Below are 26,758 nucleotides of genomic sequence, written 5' to 3'. Positions count from 1 at the left end.
TGTACATTTCCCTCCTTGCTTAAACTCCTAGTTCAAAGAGTTAGGAGAACATTTTTTAATGGCTGGACATTGATATGCCAATCAAACTGACAACAGACAAGAGAATCCACCCCTTTGATTCATTCTCTCAGGATGCCTCCAGTTTGAGGCAGGTATTACTGCTTCAGTGTAGATGCACTTTGCCAATAGAAAGTTATCACTGAAGCACAGGGGAATAAAAAATACTAAAAAAATATTAAAAAAAGAACACAGAAACTGAAAGCTGAGATTCTGCATGCACTTGGTGCAATTTGCCAGCTGCCTAAATACTCTTTATGATGGCATACATAACACTCCAGGAGCAGGAATGGAGAGGAGATCAAATAAATGACATGGACCACTCTTCGTTTAGGACCTTACAGAATTTTTGACTGCTTAATTAACAAGTCTACCACATTAACACTAGGTTTATATACTGTTTTTTTACCTAGAGTACCTTTCAGGGGTCTAAAACCTTTGGACAGCTACAGTCATTTATGGAAAAAAATAATTAAGCAGGGTTTTTTTTTCCCTGGGGAACAATATATTTTATATATTCGTATATAAATTTTATATATTCATATACCTGAATATTATCGCTATGTGACACTTGCCATCTCAACCAGCACATTGGAAACTTCTCTGGGACCATTCCAGCTCCATTCATGGTTTAACACAGTATTTTTCTAGATAAAACCAAAATTATTGTTATCCTGCATTATGCATCTTGAACCCTTGATTAGAGTTTGTTATGGTTTGACATTTTTCTTAATTGATATTTAAACAGATTGGCTACAAGTTCTTTGAACTGCAAGTGAGATACCCAAATAAAGACGGATACCTGCAGAGCACATAACAGTTTTAGAGTCTGTCTTTATTTAGCAGCTGCCATGCCCGACAAGCTCAAGCAGAGAGATTTCCTGTTCACAAGCTGTTATGAACGTGAAACATGACATTTGACAGCATTTTTCCCACCACTTCTAAATCACAGCCATTTTCACCACAATTCTGTCTTTTAATATAACTGGAAATGTTTGATTCCACATCTAATCTTGCAAGTTCTGGAGATCTAATGGGAGAATACTTTTGTGTGCCTGACTGCCACAACTGGTGTGCATGCATCCTAATGATTATCGCTTCAGTAAGTCATGGCAGGAGGTTATTCCTAGATCTTTAAATTGAAATATGCATCTAAAACCTTTGAGGGAGAAGTTTAAAACAGTGAAACTAGCTCACTGATACAGACATCATTCGCCTAATCTTTTTCCAGCCCCTGTAGGCATCTCCCTCGTTCTTAGATTGGGTACCTCCAACCTTCCTTTGCATTTCATTTTTATATTTCTGTCCATTGACAAAAGGAAACAATCCCAAGGGTCAATTCTGAAAAAAATTTCCTTATTACCCATCAGTGGATGAGTACTAACTTATTTTCTGTGGCCCTTCATGTGGGAGAACAGAAGGTGGCTATTCCTTCTTGTTCATTTCAGAACGAGATTTCTTGATATCATGTAGCACGTGCTTCATTAGTCCCTGGCAGATTAACACTACTTCAGTTTCAGGCTGAGACAGCTAAGGCCAAAACAGTATGAGAGGCTATACTGCAGTGGTCTTCAACCTTCTTGGATATGAGAAATGGTTATGTTTTTGCAGCAGAGGTGCAAATCCTGGTATAGCAAATTTACATCTTCAGACATCAGGCTTACCTTTTCAAGTATTTTTTCTACATGTGCTTTAGCAGTAGTCTTTGGGCTACTGCAGGGTCCTGGCTGAGAACGCTCTACTGCAGACTCCTGACTGAGAACAGGTCTGCTGTGCTGGTTAACCACATGGAAATATAATATAATTTATATCATGTAGGATTTGTAAAATGTAGGGCTTCCTGTCATCCTGCATTACTTGGTCAAACTTCCTACTTCATATGGGACACACATCAGACATTAATTTTACTAGCCTACAAAAACTCCCATGAGAGTACCATACAACTTATTGGTCTATGAGCAGAGCAACTCTGCATTATGTACACTGTTGTGCACTGCCATGAGAAAATCATTGCACATACTTAAATGACCTGTTCAGGGCTGCCTTTCATTTCAACATTTACTAAAGTCATGTCACTACTTCTAAACATGATATACAGGGGATCCATGGATTTGTGTCCCCTGACAATGCCGCATGGAATAGTTATGGAGCCCAAGAAACCAACTCTGCTAATTATTTTGTCACCTGTTCCCCAAATGTAGATAAATTCATACAGTTCCTCAACAGCATCCTTTGTGCAGTGAAGACGTCCCAGCATTTTGGTTTGCAGAGAACAGCAAAGAGCAGCCTGTAAGGACTGCCACTCTAAGTCCTTCACAAGTATGAAGACTGTAACTCCTCACCTATTAAACAGCAGCTCACTGGAGGATAACCTGGATTATCAAAGCACACATCCTTCTTTGTTTCAAGATCATTATGTTTATTTTTGCCATAAATAGTTTTTCCAACTACAGAAGTGTTTATCTGGACTAGGAAGGTCCACATGATTGTAAAACAGCTATAACACACATGGAATGTACTGAAAAATGGGTCATTCATTAAAACTCAAGGAAATAAAAGTTTCTCACACCTCATGGTAATTAAGACTCCAGAGTAACTTCAGCAAGAGTAATTTATTAATACCAGCATGTTGCCTAATTTCCAATATCAACCATTTTACATCCTACTTTTCATATCCAGGCGATAGTACTGGGGATTTCATATTTTCCTTCTCTTTTCTATGGTGTTGTGCACTGATAGTAAGTCTGCTTAAAAATTATTTCAGTACTCCAGCCTAGATAAAGATAAATTATATACAGATAATGCATGTTTTCAGGAGAGCGGTAAGTATTCATTTTTCTTAGGAGTCCCTTGCAAAGCTGTGGGTACTTAGCATCTTTAGCAAACAAACTGAGTAAAATTAGTTGAGATGACCCTACATTTAAGAGAAATGTCTCCTTTATGAGCTTGATACATTTGCTTCAAAAAGATCTGAGAAGACTAAACTGAATAGAAATTAGATCAAAGATTTACAAGAATTTTTTTTTAAATCTGAGATAGTCTTACAAAATGCTCCAACTCATTTTTGTCCAGCACCCTTCAGCTTTGTGCACTGTCTAGAAGGTAAAAAAGTTACTAGGCTACAGATTTTGTTACTATGTGAGAGCTGAAGATGATCAGTTCACATTTTGTTCCTCTAATGACAAATTCAACTTGTCACAGAATTGTGTTTCAGAATCTCAACTTTCAGTAAGTTAAACCTTATTAAACCTGTGATAATAAACATAATACCCTAAATGAGAGTGCACACAAAGCACTGTCTGACAGTTCACCGCTCTAACAGTTGTCTCAATCAGAAGTCAGTGGATTTGGGAACTGTATAATAATGAAATGTGGAATTACTTCCAAGATGCCAAAAAATTTGTCAATTTTGCTGCATAACTCAGAATTCTGGCACAGCCTCTCAGCATCTTAACAATTCTATCTCCACAATGTGTAAAGAACCTGCCATGTAATTTTGTTTGGGTGTACAGACTGAACATTTCCCATTCTTTGAAAGCATGGCCCTGGCCAGTATTAATAAGAAGCCCTAGATGCTGTTGTAGTAGACCAATGCAAGAGGGGGTTTATTTTCAAATGAATATTACATTAATGTAATTTTTGGATTCAAGCTTTTCATTCCTGAAACAGGGAAACCTGTCCTACTGATACGTACTGACAATTCTAAAATTCTATTCACAAAGAGTTCATCAGTTACAATGTAGGCTCTCCTTAGTCTTCCAAAAAGCCATGCATAAACTGGTCTTGTGAGCCAGAGTTATATTTATCACCAAAGACAAATAGTAATAGAGAAAAACTGAAAACCAGTGGTAAGCAGGCTTTGGTTTTTGACCTGTGGGTGTGTAACAATTGTCCAGCAGAAACACAGATCTACAGATAGCGGACACCAGCATGGAACCCATCAGCTTTTCTATCATTATCCTTTAGAGACTCTTCAAAACATTGCCTGGACTTTTTGGCCACTAGAGAAGTAAGCAAGAGCAGGGACTCTCTGGACAGGAACTAATGAAGTTACACACTCCCCTTTGCCTGGCACGCAGGGGTAAGCATTAGATGAGGCCAGGGCAGGCTGTACAAACACCTATTTCATAGTGAGAAAAATCCAGGAAAAGTGGTAAGGATGAAATTTAAAATTCAAATGTGAAAACCACCATTGCTGACCTGAAAATCATCAAATATTTTCAATTATAAGCTCTGCTCACATCTGATGTTTGGACCTGAAAGACAGATAGAGCAACAGATACAGTCTTGGCTTTGCCAAGAAATTAAACATTTCTGCTCCAATGTTCAAATATCCTGTACTAGAAAGCACACACAGCTTCCAGCATTGTTAATGCTATTCAGTGAAAAAAGAATGAAATTGCAGATACGGAAATAGTAACATGGGCATTCGCTGAAAATTGAAGAGAGCTCATATTCATAGCCTGGAAATTTTCCTTCGGTAATTTTATGTAATTATATTTGTTTGTTATGTTGGGAAGAATGTTAGGTAAAGAGAACCAAAGAATGCCTACAACTTCTGTGCAGTATTCAAACAGTAATATGCATTCGACAGAATGTGCCGTAGAAAGCAAAGGCAGTCTAATTGTACTGCCCTCCTTCCAATAGTAGAGGGATAAAAGTGGGTAAGTTTACATAAATATTTGTTTAGTCCTGTAGAGTTATTCCCAATACTCTCATTTAGATGATTTCTCACGAGATGCCTTTTACAGCGATGATATTTTATTATGCACAGATAAGCAAAATGCAGCAATCTCCTGACTAAAGACTTCACTAACAACCCCATAAACAGTCTGGGTTTTTTTTTTAAATTGGACAGTACATCCAATATAAAACTAAAGACTAGAGAAGTCACTTTTTGAAATATTCTTGATGAATTTTCCATATTTCTCCTTCCTCCTTCCCATCTTACTAGACAATCCCTCTGTTAAGTCTGTATCTGCTGTAAACTCATTGTATTTCTAAGATACATAAACAGTCTGGGAGAGAACACATTACAATATCCTTGGTTATCCATTGAAAACAGGGCACCAAGGCCTGACTAATTAACTCACCCGTGACTAATACAGGACTTCACCCTCAGTAAAAGGCTCAAAATGAAATAATAGGGTTATGGGTGTTTATCCATGGCACCTGGTTTAACAAGGTAACCATCTAAAGTTCGGTTAAACATCCAGGTCAAGCTTTTCAAAGTACCTATTCATTTTTCACAACTGACTTGAGATTCTCCTTAACAAATTCTCATTTTCAGAAAAGTGGGAAGGCCAGTCATTCTGAAGATGTTGTTAGCTGCCAGGCCAAAAATTAATACCTGGTTTCATAGGATTTGGCCATGTAGGGAAACATGATGTGACACTCATAGTAAACAATAGTAGATGGGAGGCTGAAAAGAGACAGGTGTAGACGATTACCTGTTCCTGTACAGTTCTTTACCAGTGTACAGAACACGGCTAATCACCTATCGACCAGCTGTGAGTTTTGCAGAACACCTGTAGAAGCAAACACACTAATTTTCCATTTCTATTCTGAAGATGCCATTAAACACAGTGATTTGAGTGAAACTTCTGGCTCGACAAGTCTCTAAATCTCTAGCTGCATTCTTCCTTGTCCTGTTTTTTATAATCTACCCTAAGCATCCACTGTTCGCCACTGTCAGAGACTGCACATCAAGCTAGACAGATCTTTAGTCAAAATTGGTCTAGCCAGTTTACACACTTTTGATATTAAAAGATAAATACACATAGGTATGTAGCATAGGTGGGGACGAGAGTTCTTTGAACCCGCTGTAAAAAGCCCTGATTTTACCTTCCTGTAATGGGTATAATTTAACAATCTTTGTATACTCCATCAGCATAGAACATACAACAAACTGGACAATAAGGAGAAATTCTAAAAAATGCTTAAGAGGTATTCCAAAGATCTGATAACTAAGCAAATGAGACTGACATTCAAGAAGGTCTGTCCATCTCTGTAACTCCCACAAGTGACTTTTCATGGAAGTTATTTCTAAAAGCACATAAAGGTCTAGCTGGCTTAGTGTAAAGGACTCTTAATGTGCATTTAGTTTCTGCAAGCAGGCAACTCGGCTACTGGAATTAAAAGCAATGCATTAAACAAAGGTGTGACCACACGGTCTAGCAGTGCTTCCTGAGTAGGATGCACCAAGAAAAATCTTAAGACTGAGTTCTAAGAAAATACAATTTTTAAAAAATCAGTTTTTCCTAAAATAAAGTTGTGGGGGTTGTTTTGTTTTGTTTTGTTTTTTAACTATATGCCTGTGCTAGAGAGGTGGGGGCCCATTTAAAATTAAAGAATAAAAAATGTAAAACTGAGACTGGGAGGATGAATTTCATAATGATCAAATGATAATACAGGAACTTAAAAATCCCCTGTCCTGGTTAAATTCAAAGCACAATTAAGTACAGAATAGTTTCCATTAATTTCAATGGACTTTGAATCTCACAGCTGCAGGCTCTTTGGCCCAGATACACCTCATCCAACTTTACACGCTTACATTGTACATGTCCACATCTGTGTTAGAAAGAGATTGTTATTTTCAGGACATGATTTATCTGACCTATTTTTGTCTCCCGTAATCCAAGGCGAACTGCATTAAGGATATTCCTATTTCTCTCCATCAACTATAAAGGCAAAGCAAGGCAAACAGCTTAAGTGTACTGATCTGTACTACTGAGATCCATATTTGGACAGATGAAATCCACCCTTTGTCCTCTTCAGATACCCCTGAAATGAACAGACACTCTACCAATATACCAAGTGCTCAATAGATAGAGCCAGGGCATCCCTCCCAATGTAACAGACTTTATCTTTACTGGAAGTTAGGTCTCAGGAAGGCATGCAATGTAAAGCCCATAATCAACTGTCTAAGCACAATCTAAATGTTAAACTAAATGAATTACAGGACGTGTTATTAATGGTTGTAATTATATGCCTCATACACCAATTAATTGAAGTGACTGACAAATGTTCACTTGAGGATAGAGAAATGCAGGAAGCTAATGTTTGTATTGATACACATGTTAATTTTGTAACTTGTGACCCCAGAAAACTCTCAAAACAAAGGGCAGCAACATGTTTTCAAATTACCACAGGAAAAGTAAAGTAATCCCACCCCCCACCAGCCAAACAATTTTACAGCCAGCAGAAGGCACAAAACCACATGGAGGAGATATTTTTAATTAAGTGCAATATATAGGAGAATAATGGTTACCCGTATTCAGTCTAAACAATTATAATCAAAAGGACCTTAGCATTTTAAAATAAGCCATTTAAGAAAGGTTCACTGTTATAAACATAGGCTGTTTCCGATTATAAAGTAGAGCTTTTAATTAAGATTAGTAAAGCCTAATTCAAGCTATAATTTGGTTCCTTTAGTTAGCAAATGTCTGTTAAAACTGAGCAATTAAGGTTAAATGGGTTGAAGCATTTAAAGCACTCCCTCCTGTTTCAAATACTATAATAGAAAAGACCATGTCAGTGACTAATTCAGACCAGAAGACATGTATTTCCCTTAAGTTTTATACTTCCTTGTTGATCATAAAGTTTACTAAAGAAGAATCCATGGGTAAACTAGATTTTCAGTGGAACATAACATTGTTATATGTTTGTATGTTACAGCTTACCGTGCATAATTAAAAACCAAAAAAATGAGATATAAATTTTGTAATTTTATAAATACAATACAAAGTTTGCTCCTATTATGGCTTTTCTCCCTTAATTTTACATAGTTCAGTAATAAAAGTATGTAGTAAACTGCTCAGTAGCATATTTCTCCCTTTTGATAGTTGTGTTCATACTTGGCGTAATGGTCTTAAGCGCATATGTTGTGTGTACTTCTGACAGGTAAAGGCAGAAGTATACTATGGTTTGTATTACTTACATAAAACACCTTTCAAAGCACTCCCACCTCACCCACCACTTCCCATTTTCACAGCTTCTCCAAAGACTGAAATTCTTCATGCTTGGTCTCATCTTTGAGATCAAGTTATTTTAGCAAGTTCAAGCAAAATGAGCTGAGCAAGCTTGAGGCCTGTATTTCTGCGGACATGACACACCCCCACACATACCTCTGCCCAGACGCGGTAGAGCCCTCATGCAGCAGGACCCTCTGTTAAAACACCCAAACAGCAAACCTCTCATACGTTTTCTGGACTCTTCAGGACTCTCCACAAGCACACAAATCTTGCCTATATAAATCAGATAACGTGATCAAGACACCAGGCTGTCCTTTTCATTAAAGACGAGACTTACAGAATATGCTGTGTGTAAACAGGATGGTTCAGGTGGCTTCACAATTACAAACACTGGGACTGTCCTTAATGAATGGCAACATTAACAGAAACATGCTAGTCCTTCCAGAAAGCATCCCTTTCAGGCCTCCATCCCTTGAGTCCAGCCTCTTGCTAACTCAGGCAATTATATCATGTTATTCTACTCAGGATAAGGACTGATGTTGTCTTACCATTGCGGAGTAGGCTACAGCAACTGCCTGTTACCTTCCATACAGATCACCAAAATACTTCTCTTAAAAACACCTAAAAATTACCACCATTGCCTAATCATAACATTAATATTAATGGTAACGACTAAAGGCCTTTCAGAATAAGCAGTACAGGAACATAATTCTAGTAACTCTGTTCTATTTGGATATAGGCTAACATGCAAATTTACAAGTTGGAATTCCTCAGGATACTTAAATATATTATAATGATATACTATAATAAAGGTTTTCTGAAGGAATGTGGGCACACACAGGTATTCATATATGCGTATGCACTCACTTTGTGCAACCAAGTCCAGTGAAAGCACTCAGAAATGTGCACTGGAAATTTTTGTATTAACTCAAAGTAAATTATGTCAATAAGCTGTTCCAGAAAATGGATGCAATCGCTGCTGTTATCCTGAATAGATTTGTGTGTATTCCTTATTCAGAATAAACACTAAAGCTTTTGGGTTTTGCTTCATAAGACCACATGTGATGCAGTCAACTGATTTTTTTTTTTATAATGCCATTGTCACACTTCCCTCAAGAAAAAGAATTTTAAAAAGATTTCAAAACATAAACAGTGAAAGGATGCAAAATGCCAGAAGCATAAAGAAGAGAAATCATTTTTATATAGGCTTACAAGTGACTGTTAACATAAAACTTAAGTGACAACACCTTGGATTTTATCCATATCACAAAAAAAGTTGTTTCCTAGTCAACTGGAATGGTTAATCATACTATAAACAACAATTTAAGGGGGTTATTTTCATTGTTAAAGGTTTTTGAGAGAACTATAATAGAGAAGTTCTTCCATTCTGAAGCCATAATATCCTTAAATGTAAAACTGTGCGTACACAGAATAAGCTGCTTCCATTTTCACATAGTGAAACAATCTATACCTCATGAAACAGACTATACCCAACCTTCAGGTTTTTATTTCAGGAAAACAGGCTGAGGTTGTCTATTCCTGCCTTATACTCATTCCCTGGCTCACTCTTACAAGTCAAAACAGTCACAGGTCAGAGTAATTCTGGCAGTCCTCTTTCCCTGATTTATTCCTTGCACTCTGAATACGTCTACACACTCCAGTCTGAACAGAGGTAAATTCGCTTTCCTAGGAATTCAAGCCAAGCAAAAGCCACAGGGTTCCACTTGTGTCTGTCCTCTAGTAGCCAGATAGTTCACAGTTAGCCTCCCTAGCGAAGCACTCTCATGGCTTTGGGTCAGTCTGCAACACAGGCCAAGCGAGGCTGCCTTTCCCTGGCGTGCCCATGCAGACAAAGCCACTATGACAGCCCTTGAGAAAACCCTATCACAGTCAGAAGCAGGAGCAATCAGTTCAGAGCACCTGCCTTTCCAGTGTGTGGTATACTGAGACCAGTATTAAGATGAACTGTACCACTGTGCAAACAGTAATTGGACTGGTTTAAGAGAAAAGTGGTGCATGGGGGGAAGGACATGGAAAGAGGAACTTCGATCATATTCATCTTTAGACAGGCTGGAATGCATCAGAAAAATGGAAATTCCTAAATAAAGTCAGACTTTGGTGCTTTGTAGTTAGATAAAAATATAGGCATATCTCCAAGTCACAGTTTTTATGGAATCCTTTTCCAAGAAAGTTTAGCAAACAGAAAAGTGCAAAAAGAATAAAGGCACAACTCTACTCAGTAGAGACACTAACATCTCTAGAGGTATGAAGTCAGATATCAAATTTCTCCTACCTACATGCTGCCAAACAATTTAGATGTGCATTACCTGTGCTCCCCACTCATCAAAGTAAACACCCACTTGCTTCAACCACTTTTTCACTGTAACAGGGAGACAACTTGCCTGAAAGTTTTGAATGTGGCCTCTGCTTCCAGATAATGAAATCAGAACAAAGACACTTCAGTGTAGTTTCCCTCTGACAATAGCAAGAACTAGAATGCACAGCAGCTACATCCTGTAGTATTTTCAGCAATGGTACATCCAACAAGTAACTACTCCTGCAGAGGTTCCCATTCTCTGGTCTCTAAAGCACATTCTGCAGCAACACCCTCACTCTGAGAACATTAATAATCACCAAATCAGCATGATGCATCACTTTTTTTTTTTCCCCAGTTAAATTTTTTACATTCTGCGAGCATGATGCCTTGTTAAACATAAGGACTGACAGTGGTTCATGCAGTCCAAAGCATGGGAACAATGGTATGCAGAGTTTAGCAATCTCAAGCTGAGAGAGTAAATGAAAATTGGCTTTTATATTTCTGAGAGAACAGATCATCTGCTTAATAAATTGATTATAGGAATCAGAATGATATGAAGGTCATTTTGTCTATTTAATATTTTTGTCTTTGGTGGCTGTACTGTAAAACATCATCAGTAGCTGTGAAAGCATGGTCTTGAATTTGGTATGTTATCTATGGGGCCTACAGCACCAAACAAACTGCTCATGTAAGTTCAGGTCTAAAGCACCTGCAAGATGAAGGTCTTACATCAGCTTATTAAATGATCCAGACCTTTTTTTTTTTTCCTATTCCTTAGTCACTGAGGGAAAAACTGCGATCTTCTACAGCTCCAGAGAAGGAGCACTGTAAAGTAAAATAAGAATATATCTTCAATTTAATAAAGCACTTAAACAGAATTACTTTAAATGGTAACAACTTCTTAAGATTAAGCACATGCTCAAGTACTCTGATAAATCAAGGCATTTGAACAAAACAACTCTTCAAACTGTAATGTGACTGTATTCCTTTTGCTGAGCATCTTAAATGTGTAGAAAAGTCCTGAAATTTCAAGGGGGTCTGTCAGACCCTATCTTCAGTTTCTTATAACTCTGCCAAACATTTATGCATGGGCTACTTTTCATGCAAGGTATCTGCTTTAAAGCAGGTCTTTTTTCCAGCTGAAATTTAAAACAAATATATACATACTAAAACAAACAAAGAAAAAAACCCAGAAAGTTGGCTTTTTTCTAAAGTGATTATATGGAAAATTCACTACTTTACGATGTCTAAAAAATCTCCCCACATTACTTGACCAGATTTAATGTTCTCAGATTTTGTTTCCTGTAAGGAGGCAGGGAGCCACCTTTCAGTAGATTTCTTGGGACAGAAAAAGCTGGCCAAATTACAGCTGAAAATTCACCAAACAAAAAACAACCATTTAAAAAATCATTGGGGAAAAAAAAAATCACAATCAAATAAATTCTCAAGCTCAGCAGGCATCTGCTGAAATTTAGGTGGCTAAAGTTTCCAAAGTGTCCTTCTTGGTTGGTGTTTTTTCAGCCTCAGACTGTAGTTTCACAACACAATGGCTCCAGAAACTAAACCAGATGAGGAAATCTATTCACCTTGTCCACCACCACCTTCTCCCTGCCATGTGTTTCAGCCTCTATACCCCAGTTCATTGCCTTTTCAGTGCAGAACTGCTTATAGGGCCATGCTGTAATCCTTTGGTTTTTCTTCCACTTTTGGGGAGACAATTTCAGTGATATTCCTCACAGCATAGCCCCACATCAATTGTCCCATTGCAACAAAAAAGCACGATCAAGCAAACAGGAACTTCCTAAATCAGTGCATTGAGGAAGTATTACTCCTTTTTCGACCAGACTGTACATACATTTCTCCTGCCATACATCCTCCATCCCAGGGCTACCTGAGGCTTGGTCAAACCTGCCCTTTAGTCAAGGCTCCCAGCTGTCCTGGTCTAGAACGGGGTTGGACTAGTACCATGGGTACAGAGACCATATCCATCATCCTCTTCCACAGGTAGAGAGACTGTATGCACCATCCGTGATTCCCATTACCTCCACAGTGTCCTAACAGCATCAGAGTGGATGCTACCTGGCTCAAATGCAGAGGACACAAAAGCCACATTAGTAGTAGTTTATTTGGGCAAAGGTTAGGGAAGTAGCAGAAGGTCACATTCCCCAACTGCTCTGTCATCATCCAACCAGAGGCTCCCTGACCACGTCATGCATCAGCTTACGTTGTGCCTCAGAACAAAGAACGTGTATTTTGGTAGTGCAATGGCCACACATGAGGACAGTCCCCACGATCAGTGGGAGCTGACAAATGATGGCAAACAGCCATGCAAAGATGTCTTTCCAGCCAGCCATGTGAGGAAAGATCCATGGGTCTGCAGGGGTGGCAACAGCGAGGAACGTGCTGAGGGACAGGTGAACTCTGAGCTGGTGGTGGGGGCCAGGAAAGAGGTGGAGAAAAAGGAAGAAGAAAGGAAAACTCAGAGCTGGTGGGAGCTGCTTTGATCTGAAGACAGAACTCAAGAGAAGGGACCAGTAAAGGGTCCTCAGAGCTTGCAGCTACCAGCTCTCCAGTCCCAGAGGTCTTGCTGTGGGACACTAGCTCTCAGAATAATACTGCTGTAACTGCAATAAGCCACTGAGAGAGGACAAGGGAAGAAAAATGGAATAAAATAAGAAAGAAGCGGGTGAAAATACACTAGGAGAAGACAAAAGAAAGAGAAGTAGGATTTGCAGTAGGGAAATGACAAGGTTAAGAAACAGCTGAGTAACAGAATACACACAACAATATAACGAAGACTGCAAGGAAAGAGGACTGCACCAGAAGTAAAGGTGACAGGTGGGAAAACATGGAAAACAGGGCAGTGTCTGGCAGATGTATGAAGAATGAAGACAAAAGAAGGACAGACTCTTACATATTGAGTTTAGTACATTCTATTTATGCTCCTTCATTTTATTATAATTTTCCTGATACATAATTTACACTGTATATTTGGGGGAAAGGAGAAGTTCCTTCTAAATACCAAGTTTACATCACCACAGGAGGCCACCCTGGGTTCTGCAGCTTAGCAACTGTTGAGACTGATGAAATTTTATACATATAAGTTCCCAGAGTACCCACAGACCATCCAGCAGACAGGGAGCTTATCAACTATTTAAAGAAGTGTCCTTGGAAAAAAATTGAGAATTAACATGTAATGCTGCTGAAGAATGAGGCAATATTTCTAGTGGCATGGTATTTGTTTATGCAAAATATAGTCATATATATTTGTATCCAAGAAGCATTTCTGGAGGGGGGGAAGGGGAAAAAAAAAAAAAAAAAAGAAGTTGGAGCAAATGTTCTTTTTCTAAGTAAAAATGGAAGATTTCCAAACTGGACCACCGGGGGAGCTCTTCACTGAAGCAGCATTATGGACTGCCAGAAAGTAGCTCTGAGAGGTAGGACAGGGTGGGGAAGAAAAGGGAGCAAAGGGAGCAGAGAAAACAACAGGGTGTGTGACACATGGGGACTGATGGCACTGCGAGCAGTTAAACGAGTCATGTCATCCCAACTAAGGGATATTCTGGTTTTATTGGATAAACTGCTGAACAAAGTCAGAAAAATAAAGCAATCTGAGTAAATAAATTAATAACAAAATTAAATCAAGTCTTAACCCTGGCCAAAACAGAAGTCCTACTCAAGGAACAGAAGCAGCATGAAGGAGAAAAGAAAAAGGTATCATTATTTGTTAATTCACTTAGGCTGTAACAAAATTCTGTTTTATTACAGAATGTTCTCAGGAGTATTTTCTTGCTTGCTACTTCTTCTCCATCCCCTAAGAACTCCATTCCTTGAAGTAATTCAGAAAACTGGTAAGCTGGGAATCGAGTATTAAATGGTACCACACAATTAAAAACAAACAAACAAACAAACAACCACCACAGATATTTAAGACCTCAAAATTGGATTCTGGGAAACACTTTTATCAGCCTAAACCAAAAAAGACGCATCAAGTAACCCAATCGAATGAGTAGGATTTACCGGGGGGGGGAGGGGGGGGGGAGGAAGTTGTTACTAGCTCAAATCAAAGAAGCTCGTTTACATTCTCCCTCCGCCATTTTTTGACAACATCTACTGCCTCATTCTGGAAGCTGCTTTCAGTGAAATCAGCACAATGGCTCACTCAGAGTAAAGCTATAATCTGTGTGAATAAAACTGGGAAGGAAGATTTGACCCTGAAATAAAAATTACCACAAAACTGGGAGGTGGTAGAGTATCTCTTCCTTTGTGCTCGGATGGGCTGCTGCAAGCCAAGAGGACAAAACCAGCATCACAGACTTGTAGCAACAGATCTCATCCAGAACACAGCCATTATGGAAGGGTGACATGAAATTCAACACATGACATTAACGCCATCTCTTAAGGTATTGTAACTGTAAAACTAGAAAGCACAGTAGCTTCAGTACCTAATATTTGCTACAGACCTCAAGATTACTGGACAACCAGTTCAAAGGTAATTACATCAGTGTCAAATTCTCAAGCACTAAACTGAGATCAAGTCACAAAATGGTTATACAGAAAATAAAATTAGAATAAGGATATGAACAAAGGATGAAACAATATTGAGGAAAAATGTTCACATTCCATCTTCCTGCAGCTTTTCAGAACAGGCAGACAAAGGGTGTAGATATTTGTCGTGTTTTCAGGGGGGGAAAAACTCAACACAAGAACACAGAGCTATTCAGAAAATCCTTTGTTCCTCTGACATATACATAGTGGGATATTATTAGTAGATATTATTAGTGGATTTGACCAAACCAACCTTCCAGAGCACCTTCTTGTAAGCAGTAAGACTATGGATGTAGTGATAATATCCAGCCTGAAATGAGTCAGTATTTGCAAGATCCCAGAGGATGACCCTTCCTTGAGGGAATGAATTCACCTTCTATTGCAATTAGAAGAATGATCAATCAGGAAGAAGTCACTTACGCTGCCTTGTTCAGTGGCATCACTGTTATTCAGCAGAGACAGACAGCACAGGCCTGAGCCCACTAGAGTTGTGCAAGCATCAAGATGCCCAAGTTTCAGAAACCAAAGGACACCCAACAGTGTTCATTTACTCTCACAGGACATCATTGATAAAGATAGTCCACTTAAGAAAGAATTGCTGAGAGTGGATTGAGGAGATGCCATGGAGCTCTTAAAAGAAATGCGATCATTGTTCCATTTAAAAGACATCCAGAAGCCCCATACTTACTTATCCCTGCAGACAAGAGGAGGCTTCAGTGTGAGATACTGGACTAGCAGCTGGGAAATGAGAACGCTGAAATGTCCCGTGCTGTTTCCAGGTTGACTGATTCAGAGCAGCCCTGTCACAATATTTGGATTCATTTTTGAAGAGCATGAGAAGAACACAGCAGATATTTGAAAGACTACAGTAAAATTAAAATCCAATGAGTGAGACCAGCTTCTTAAGAAAACAAAAGATAAAACAGGTGAACAAGATTAAAACTGTAAGAAGAATATTAAGTCAAGCCTGGAGAAACAATCATTGTTATTCAAATGAGAGTGATGAGGAGATAAATTTTCTGTATATTTTTTCCAATTGCTAAGATTTGTTTAAAATCCTTTAAAAACAGATCTAACAAACAGGTATAAGAAAAAACTTGTCCTCACACCCACAAAATTATTGAAGATGATAATGACCATTTCTGATTCATTGTAAATACAATGAGCTCTCATTTTCAACTTTAGTGTACTGCTGCAAACACTGTGACTAGTTTAAATTTTGGCTTAGGGACATTACTGCACCTGCAGCATGAAGACAGAACTGCATGTGACAGACCCAAGAGTCTCAAACATTTGCCAAAGTAAGAAATTCGCTATTGCGTTGTTTCCACAAAATTAGAATTCCTAGTTCAGAAAAGGGGTTTTAGTTAACAGTTTAGAGATGATCTGTACAGTACTCTGTGCTTTTTGGTCTGCAGCAACAAACTGTCAGAGATAAAGCCAGACATCACAGAATATCAATGGAAATAACAAAATCTAGGTATATCAATGCAAGTATCTTTCCAGATACCGTACTGAGTATTTCCTTCCACTGTACACAGACAAATGTTAGGAACTTTGGCAGAAGTTGCAATGAGCAGCATATCAGCCCCAGATTAGGAGATGCCTTGCTAGATTGTTTGGCTGTCCATTTTCCAGAAGATTCCTTCAGCTAAGCAGCCCTTAGATGAGCACTGGGGTTCAGAAAGGACAATTAGTCTGTGTTTCCAAATGGACATATGCAGAATACAACCTGCTGTGGGGCTGAATATACCTGTGATCGAGGCAGGAATGGTTTATCTTATTTTGAGATTGTATCATGCTTAAACCCAGTAAGGTGCTATCCCTGGGGTAATCAAGAATAACAGCCCCCTTTGCAGATTACCATGACTACCTGCCTGTTGCCCTGGAATGATTACTTACATTAGGAAAAGGACTGCGAGTACATCAACACATGACATACATCACTAGAACTGCACAGGCCTACTCAACTAGCAGTCACGCAGAACTGCTGTTGATAGCACAAATTTCCAACATGAGCAGAAACCTGAAAAATCACCCTCTCGAGGAAGACTCTGCCAAGATACTTTGCCATGGTACATGTATGGTGCCCTCAGCAAGAAGTCCATCAACAACATTATGCAGCTTCATAGCGGGGGGGTGGGGGAAGTACGGCTGAAAGTTGTGAGCGTTTCTCTTCTGTACAAAGAGTTCAAGAAACGTGAGAACTGTATGAGACCAATTATTATAAGAACTAAGAACAGTCACGCAAATACTATGAAAGACAGTAGAAAAAACACACCAAGAGAGAAATCTTATTCAATATGGGAAAGCTCAGAGCAGAGCTTTGCAACCCCAAATCAACAGGTCCCAGTGAACATGTCTTAAGGAAAAATCATATTCACCCAATCACATCCTCTATATACTGTAGAGAAAGAGTCCTCCTACACGTAAGGTATCATCCAAGAGAAAAAGAAACTAGAGCTAGAGCAACTCACCAAAATCACAGTCGCACTGGGGATAAACAGTAGGCTGAGCCAAAAAAATGTTTAAAATACAGAATAAAGTTAACACACTACTAACTGGATATAAAATGGGCACAGATGAACATCAACCAGATATTATACAGAGTATTTTAACTATTAATGGTGTGAGGGTTTGGAACAGCCTGAGAAGTAGCATGGGCACAAAAACTTAACTAGTTTTAAGAACTAAACCCCTTAATAAACTGTTCAGTGACAGAGTACCCTACAACAGCAGACACACAACATTCCCACTGGGGACAAAGGAGGCCCTGTCAAGGCCTAGGGAACCTCAGGATTTGGAATCCTTTTGAACGCCCTGGAATTTCCATTCCTTTGACACAATCTTCCAGCTAACAATTTTATTGAGATACCAACCTCTGGAGAGACCAAAGGTCAATGTAGAGAAGGTAAGGAGAAAGACCTAGGCAGCATAAAGCAGCACGCTTGCAGCTGAATGCAGGCCACTGCATTTGAGATACTGACTAAAATCAGAAGTAGGTCTGCCTAGGCAACTGAATCAGTTATCAATTAATAGATTTTGTATGTTGAATAGAAATGGACAACTGAAAGCAAATATTTTTTTAAAGATTACTTGGGTTGGACACATTATTCTGTCCTATGAAAACGCCAGCTAGAGAATTTGCGGTCAAAGGCTATTGGTATTATTATGTGATATGGGGAAATATCATCACAGCAATGCTGGCCATATGGCTTGACAAAGCATAGCAGATAGCTGGTTGAAAAAAAGGGTAAACCAAAATCTAGAGAGGGAAGCAGGAGACAAGACACAGGAAGAATGAGCAACTCTTCTGTCTGAAGAAACAACTGTGCTCTGTAGAAATAGGTCAGCTGGTTCAGGCAAGAAGGCTACCCAGAAAAAAGAAGAAAAAAGGTAGGGTAGATCCATGAACTGAGAAGTCATCCCCAATCCTCAGAAACTCAGGAAAAACCCAGTCCAAAAGACATTCTGGGAGAAAAGCAAAGTTCAGAAACAAATTCCCTGCTAAAGCAATTTAACAGACGGTAAACAAAATGTTTCATTTCAGTGTAATTGCTGCTAGAGCTCTCCACATATCCTTAAAGGAATGCTTCCATCTTATGTACTTCTCCCCGCCCTTTAGGTCAGAACAGCAAAATATGCACAAAATCCTGCACAAGTGGCTGGGGTCCACATTTCCTGCATTAACCTATAGATCCCATTTTTTTAAACTACTCATTTTCTTTGAATGAAAAAATATAAACAAATACACAAGAGTACACAAAATACATATTCACATACTGGACATATTTGTAAAAATATGTGCTCTATTGCTTTTACAAAACTCAAGAAACATCAAAAACATGTTAGTTCTCATACTCTACCCCTTTCCCTAAAAATGGATTTCAAGTGAATGAAAGCAGTATTTAAGACTGATGTTTAAAGTAAATTAACATGCACACCTTCCTAAATTAATTGTAATGCCTCAGTATAACCTAAACTGGCAGCTCACTAAAATTTATTAGAAAAATTTGATCATACAGTATCATTTCTTTAAGTTCACTGCACTAATGCAATTCTGCTTGTTTAGTAAAAACTGGCTGTATATGAGAGCTTGCACTATAAGGGAGTTAGTTATACTGTAGTGAATGTTCTTTAGACATGAAGCAATACAGGGAGTTTGCTATAAACTTAGTTACAGAGGCGCATTATCTGGACAAAAGACATCCTTTTCTCATAGGTAACTAGTTTCAGTGATCAAAAAGCTTATTTAGAAAAGCTCAGTTATAAAGACCCAGAATCGTTTAATGAGCCAGCTTTGGTTTTGGCACAACAAAAACTGTTTGGTGTATTTTGTCTTTGTTGTTACAACCACAGTCACTTTTATCTTAAAGATAATTTTTAAAGGCTTGTGACAGAATATTAAATACCAATCAATGCTGCTAGTCTGTTTATTTCTGTAGGTTTTGAATACTTGACCTCAGGATGCAAAATAAACCCACTCTATGTGAACAGCAGACCTGAGGCAGATCTTAGGTCTGCCACTGACTTGTATGACCCTTCCTTCACCTCTATAGTTTTGAGGTTACTCACTTATGAAAAGGACATAACATCTGCCTGCCACTGAAGGTACATAACTCCAACAGCAAAGTTTCAAAGTACTTTGGGCTCAAATTAAGAGGTACTATGTAAGTAATCTAAAATAAGGTCCAGAAAGGAAGCATCCAAAAATATTTCAAGCTTTCTGCTTATCCCGAAGTTTGGTATTAATTACAAACTTAAGATATAGAGCCGAGTGATGCAAAATCTTTAGAACTGTTATTGTAACACTGTAAGAAAAAGTTATATATCATTAATAGTAATGCCTGGTTTAGACAGCTTACATTCATTTACCTGACTAACACTGGACAATTAACATCCATGCAGAATGTGTTGCAGTCTGTTCCACCTTGTCAAGCTTGTTGAACACTAAATGCCACCAGATATAAGAGTTTGACATCAGCCACAGAAATTCCATGATTCCATACATCATTCTACAGAGAAATCTGATGTTTTACTAGTTACGGGGCTCTCTTTTACTGAGCCAAGGTAAGTCAGGCAAAGAGAAACATGTGTATTAAATAAGCATGAGTATCAGTCAGGTCTACCATTAAACAGAGCTCAACAGCTAAAATAGGAGTAGTTAAAGCTTAAGGAAACTTTTGATGTGGAAAACTAATACAACAAGAACTACCAATTCTAAGAACGCTGTAACCTCCACAGCTGTGGCCTTGAGTACATTTTCTCTGCACAGAGCTCTTTCCCTGGAAGGGATGAATAGAGGAAGAAGTGGTGCTGAATGATGATTCTGGTTGCAAGAAAGAAAATCTGGCTTCCAAGTGAACAGCAGCTCAGAGACACTAGAGCACCAAGAAGTGGACAGTAGGAATTTGTCTCTGTCAATTTAAGCCCAAGACAGAAAAATATGACAACCACAAAAATCCTTTATGAGGGCACTTGAACAAACACACTGGAAGTCCACGGAGAATAATACGTAGTTTCAAATTTTTGTAGACTTCAGCAAAGTCATTTCTAGGTCTTTAATCTTTTTAATGGACTCGCCATATACATTTTGAAAGTTTCAGTCTGCCGTAGAAAGAGAGAGAACTGGAAGGAGAATTTTTATAGCTGCTAAGCACCTGCACGTAGAAAAAACAAATAATCTTGCATCTTTTATTTGTAAGGCACTCTGCTGTGACTACGATATTCCTTCTTTTTACCAGAGAACAATCTCTGTGCTGAGGTTCAACAGACAAGATGGAGTTCATAAAACCTGAAATATGAGCGTACACAGTGCCTAACAAAAAACGCTAGGTCTTTCTCAATTGCGTGGATTGATGCAAGGGCATACAAAAGTAAAACAACTTTTTAAACTCTGCGCAAGTACAATAATCTGAAATAGTTCCTTCCAAAATAGCGTTCCACCAACTCAAAAAATACACGATCATGACACACGCACAGTGCCACAGAGGAGCAAGCTCCAGCATCCTGTTGGCGTTGACAGAGAAAAGCACCTACTGTAACCGGCCGGGGGGGAAGGAGGCTCTCGCTGGGGGAGAAGGGTGTCGGTAAATCACACGTTAGCCAGGCGGAAGGTGCGAGCTCCCCCGTGCCTCAGACGAACCTGAGCAGAGCGACCGGGACAGCCCGCGGCAACGCCGCGCCGGGCCAGGGTGGGGAGGCCGCGGGCCGGGCGGCGGCGGGCGCGGCCCCCGGGGCGGAGGGAGGGGGCCCCGGCTCCCCGCAGCCCCGCCGGCCGGCGGGAGATGGGCGTGAGGCCTCCCCGGCCGCCTGCCGCCGGGAGGGACGGGGCCACCCGCAGGCACGGCGGCCGCGGCTACTCTCGGCGGCCAGCCCTCCCCGCCGGCTCTCCGCCGCGGAGCGAGCCAGGGCCCCCGGTCCCCAGGGCCCCCGGTCCCCAGGGCCCCCGGTCCCCAGGGCCCCCGGTCCCCAGGGCCCCCGGCCGCGCCCCGGCGGGGGCGGGCCCACGTGCTCGGCGCGGCGCTTCGAGCCCCGGCGGCAGCGGGCCCAGCACCGCCCGGGACGAGCCGGTGCGAACCCGGGAGCCGCCTCGGGAGGAAACGGACTCCCACCCCCTTTTAGTGGGTTTTTTTTTTGAAGAAGAAGAAGGCGGCTGGCGGACACGACGTTTGTGACGCTGGACAATTAGCAAAAGCAGCAGGGGGATGCTTGCCAATAAACACCGAGACTTGAGGTTAAGCAGCTGTAAATCTGCATTAATCGTTTCAGGAATTCAGCTATTTACAAAAGCTTTTACAGAGCAAACAAATAAGAGAAGGGAGGGGAGGAGAGAGAGGAGAGGGGTCGAGCTGTCCTTACCTTCACATTGTTTCCCTTCGCCTTTATAGCCTGGCTTGCAGATGCATTTGTAGGATTTTGGTGTGTTTTGGCAAATTGCATCGATGTGACAGTCATCCGTAGCTTCTGCGCACTCGTCAACATCTGGAAGCACAGAACAAACCCCAAGGGGACAGATGAGAAGGGAGACCTGAGACACAGAAAACCATCAAGGACAGATATTCCCCTTGAAGAAGCTGTTTGCTTGCCTGCCTTCCGAGTGTCCTCCTGGAAATGGGAACATCTAAGGTTAGATAACTGAACAAACCAACGTATTACTCTTAAGTCACTCATAAGCACCGCTCCACCAAGCTAGAGGGACTCGGTCCCACGTTTCTGCATTAGGAAATCATTAAGACATACTAGAAATTAGCATCTGCCGTATAGGTCTGGTACTGGAGACCCACATCTTAGTAAAACAGAGCGATTAAATGACCTATAAGAGGAGGGAAAAAAGCCCATCTGCATATTCTAGCAAAGAGATCTTCTGAATTTAGAAAGATAGACCCTAGTTTAAATAAACTAGGCTGGTGGGGGAATGAGAAAAAGAAATATTTGAACAGCAAAACCACATTAATCCTTTTTATTAAGAGGGAAAAAAATAAATAAATGGAAGACCGTATGAAACTTGGTAAGTTAGCGTGGAGAAAAGCAACCTGCAATAACACCATCTACATGGACTCAAACTCATTTAGAAGGAAAAGGTCCCAGCAGTCTTCCCGGCCCCTGCCTGGGAGGGTGCCTTACTGGTGAGCCGGACTCTGAAAGGGGGGACCCAGACCGCTTTTCTTGTTTTCAGGGTAGGAAGCCTTTACAAACACTTCAGTGACGGGCATTCGTTTTCTCCCCCGGATTTAAAGAGGATGGGGGAGGGAGGAGGATGAGAGAGAGTCGAGATTTGGTAGTCGTGGGAATGTTAATGAAGTGAACATAGGAAAAAAAAAAGAAAAAAGAAAAGCTCCGACCTATTCAGGCGATGGGGTGTGCTGTTAACATGGGGACATTTCAAGCCCTGCCTAACCTAACCTGCCCTGCCCGCCCGCGCTCCCCACAGACGGTCCCCGGCCACCCCGGCACCCGCAGCGCCCTACGCGAGGGGCTGCGGCGGGGCCGCCGCGGGGGGGGCGATGCCGCCGCCCCGGGGAGACCGGCCGGGCCGGGCTGGGCCGGGCCGCCCGCCGCTGTCAGCCGCGGCCGCCGTGTCACTAACGCACCTCGCAGGGATTCCCGCACCATTCCACGCCAGAGCCACATCTGGGGCTCCCGGGAGGAGAGAGGCAGGCAGGCGGGCAGGGGAGCGCTCTGCCCGGGAGGGGCGGGTGAGCAGCCGGCTAACAACCAGCAGAGCCGCACAGAGCCCAGCCTCCCTCCGTCTTGGGGAGTGTCGAGAGAGGGGTGCTGCGGAGGGAGGGGGGCACCCAGCGGGAGACACGGGCGGTTGGTTTCGTGCCAATTAGATTAACAGATCCTCAAAAAAGGTGCACTAAAGTGAAAACAGTTCTATTGTGAGCTTGAAATCCTAACGCTAATTGTTTCAGAAGTGCTCGCTCAGCCCTCTCCAGTGATAACACACGGATCCTTCAAAGTCACCGGGGGCAGGAGGGGGCTATTTAGAGGAGAGAATCATCAGACCTTGTGGCATGGCACACAGCAGAGAACTTCTCTGAGAGGTGCAGACCAGGACGGCCCCGCGGGGCACCTCAGGGATCCTAGCAAGAGAATTGCCTGGACGCTGTATTGTTGGGTTTTTTTAAAGAAAGAGGGGAACAGAACGCAGAGCGTTGTATTTTCTGGAGACACGCAGGACTGCTGCAATCTGTTTCCTTCTTTCTTGTCCATTCGTTTATTTTAACCGCTGAGACGGTTCAGATCTAGCTATGATTTACGTGAATTAGCTTAGGGGATCCGAGGGTGTTGCCCAGATCAGACACAGATCCAGTCAAGCACAAAAAGAAAAGAAGTTTTTTGTTAGTTGTTTTTTTTTTTAAAAAAAAAAGCCTTGGTTCATACTTTTGTCTCATTAAACCGGCACCCATCTCCCATCAAGATCAGCAAAAGTGACAGCTGGACTCTTTATAATGCCGTCAAAAATTCAAACTGCATTGAGCCAAGGGGGACATTTCACAGCAACCAGAGGATGCCTGGGAGTCAGGCGTGAATGCCAATGAGTCAAATGAAAGGGCAAAACCAAATATGAGCCCCTTCTCTGCTCCACATCTCACACTGCATTTCTTGGACTTTAAGAACTTCTACGCTGACTTTGTTCATTTTGTTGCCTTTAAACTCTTGTATCTGAGGAAAAGGGATTTTTCCGCCCCCCCCCCCCCTTTCACCTTAAAGGATTGCTTCTAGCACAACTTCAGAGACTGCATACACATCTTTAAGAAATTACTTTGGGCTTACAACATTCCTAGGCAGATGGGGTTTGGGGGTTGTTGTTTGGGGTTTTTTTTTGTTGTTGTTTTTAAACACCGGAGCAAAGACTTAATATCATTCCTGCTATTAAACAGATACGAGCGCGACTGTTAAAAAAACCCACGTCTTTGGGTTAATGCGCAGCCAGGGAAAACCTGTGAAGATGTAACAGCCAACGCTTCCCCTACGGAGTCTCTAGGGTTCAGCACAGATTTACCTCGTAGGCGCTCAAGGAAAGTAACTTTTTCTTCCCCGTCTCTCCCTCCAGACGTCCCTTGGCTCCGGCAGTGTCAAACACGCGAGAAAACGCCTCCCCACCACAACTTCCAACACCCCCGGCGCTACTAGCAGCGAGGGGTGACCTCCCCCTCAACACCTTACACCGGGGAGAGGAGAGCGGACAAACACGGTCCCCCCGGGGCCACGGCTCCGCGCCGCCCGAGCCTGGGGAAGGCGGCACGGCGGCGCAGACCCCCCCCCCCCCGCCTCTTACCTGCGCCCCCGCTGCCTCCCGCCAACCTGCCGGCCCAGGCGAGAGCGAAAAGCAAACAGCAGCGCCGCGAAAAGCAAACAGTGCCCATGATAATGATGCGATCCCCGGCCCCCGCTGCCTGTCTGCGATAAGGGACGCGCTCGGGGCCGGCCGCGCGGAGCCGCCGGCGCTGACGCCCTGACAGCGCCCCGCTGATTCGCCGGGGCTCCCGCGGCGGGGGCGGTGCCGGCCGCCGGGGCGGGCCGGGGCGGGCCGGGCCGCCCCCCACCGCCCCCGGGACTGCCCCTGAGCCCCGCCGGTGGGTGGCGGGGGCGGGGGGGGAGGAATCGGCGAGGCGGTGGAACTCTTCCCCGCCCCGAGAGGTGTCTGCTAGTCAGGCGCGGGGCGCTCGGCGGCCTGATGCCCTCCCCTGCCTAGCCACCGCTCCCGCCTCCCGACAGGTAGGAAGCCCGCAGAGAGCCGTTGCGGCCGTTACCGGGCTTCGTCCTCGGGCGTCCGCAGCCGCGCGAGCCCCGAGCTTTGTTCCCCCTCAGCCGCCGGGGCGCGCGGGCGGACCGTTAGCGCCCCGCCCCGCCCCAGCCCGAGAGGGCGCCCCCCCGCGGCCGGGGGCGGCTGCAGCCCCGCGCCCCTCGCAGGGAGCCGCGAGGAAATGGCTCCCCCCGGGCTGCGGCCTTTGAGGGCGGACAGTCCGGCGAACCCGGCCGCCCGTCTCCATGACAACCGCGGAGAGGGATTCCCCCCCCCCCTTCCCGGGCTCGGACTAAAAGAAAAATTTTGGTTTTGGCCGCCCCCCGCCTGCCCTCTTAGCCTCGCAAACTCCTGGCGCTGCCGTTCCCACTTGGCCCGGGTCATTACCAGCCGCCGGGTTTCTCCAGCGCTCCGAGGGCTTTGCTGCAGAGCCGCTTGCCCCTCTCCAGCCGGCCACCCCGGCCGGCCTTCCCCCCGGTCCTGCTCCTCCAAGCCCCGCTGCACTCGAGGCAACCGGGGCTCCCCGAAGTGACCCGTGTGGCCCCGGCCCGGCCTGGGCCAGGCGATCTCCCCAAAATTATCAGGGCAGCTGCAGCTGAGCCCGATACAGACGCGTTCACGAATATGACATTGTCACCACCCCCCCGAAGGAGAAAATCCTTCCGCTTTAAGCCTACACTTCTCGGGGGCAAATTTCATGACCCTGAAGACTTCCAGACTGACTCAGCTTGCAGACATCCCCTCTTACGACTTTGCACCCCTATTTGCTTTACACCCGCCTGTCTTTCGCAGACCCCCCCCTACTGAAACGCTTTGCTACTTCAGGTTGTTTTAACTCGTAATTCCCCAGCAAGGCTGCCCGTTGTGTGTGACATCCACTTGTCACCTGGATAATAGATACACCCTGTCATAACTTTAGATGCCTCTTTTTGTCAAGTTCCTCCCAAACGTATGCATGTTTCAGTACAATACGCTTGCCCAGAGAGTAGCACCATTAAGTATCTTTAAGCCTGAAGAGACGGGAAGAAAACGTGAGAAAAGTTGTTCAGCCCAGCTGCTTGGTTAGTAAAAGTACACACCACTATCTTTTCCCTTCATAAAACTAAATAACTAGTGCACGGCGCAAAAGCTGTTTGCTTTCTGAATGTTTACACCTCTGCTTTGGGCATTCCTGTCCTTAATCCTTTAGGGGTAGGGCAGGAGTATTATTATTGTAATTCCGGTCCCTCATTTTTGTGCGACTACGCTGAGGTGCAGTTGTGAATGCCATGCTCGAGTCTTCCCATGGATACACTGAGCGTTTCTTCCATGGAGGTCCCCCGAGGGATTACCTGGTACCTTAGAGCTCCACCTAGTGAGTTTCATGGCATGCTGTAGCAGAACGATCATCTCCATTGCATCCGCTGGTAGGGTGGGTGATATTTACCTTGTCAACACCACCACACCGATCTTTTTGGAAAGGCTCTTATTTTCAAAGACTTTGTAAGTATGAGTTTTGTCCTAGGCAAAAAATAAGGCTAAGCCTTCTTACTAATTTAAAAAAAAAAAAACTTCATAATTGGTCTCGTCATTCCACTTCATGAAGTCATGCTACAATTTATCATGGGA

General features: G+C 42.7%; 1 protein-coding gene across 3 annotated transcripts in view; it reads right to left on the bottom strand.

Moving 5' to 3' along the window:
• Positions 1-26,758, bottom strand: part of SCUBE1 (signal peptide, CUB domain and EGF like domain containing 1) — a 253,704-nt gene that overhangs the window by 191,605 nt on the left and 35,341 nt on the right. For 2 of the 3 annotated variants that reach the window (XM_069806968.1, XM_069806970.1), the window contains one exon: positions 21,757-21,879. In XM_069806968.1, coding sequence (XP_069663069.1) covers positions 21,757-21,879 — 123 coding nt within the window. Of the gene's footprint in view, positions 1-21,756; positions 21,880-24,682; positions 24,804-26,758 lie in introns of those variants that run through there. The other variant, XM_069806969.1, reaches the window with a different exon arrangement.

The sequence above is a fragment of the Haliaeetus albicilla genome, chromosome 19 (assembly GCF_947461875.1).
Source record: "Haliaeetus albicilla chromosome 19, bHalAlb1.1, whole genome shotgun sequence".
In the NCBI taxonomy this organism is placed as follows: Eukaryota; Metazoa; Chordata; class Aves; order Accipitriformes; family Accipitridae; genus Haliaeetus; species Haliaeetus albicilla.
The sequence above is the reverse complement of the archived record's forward strand: the minus strand, read 5'-3'. Positions and strand labels throughout refer to the sequence as shown.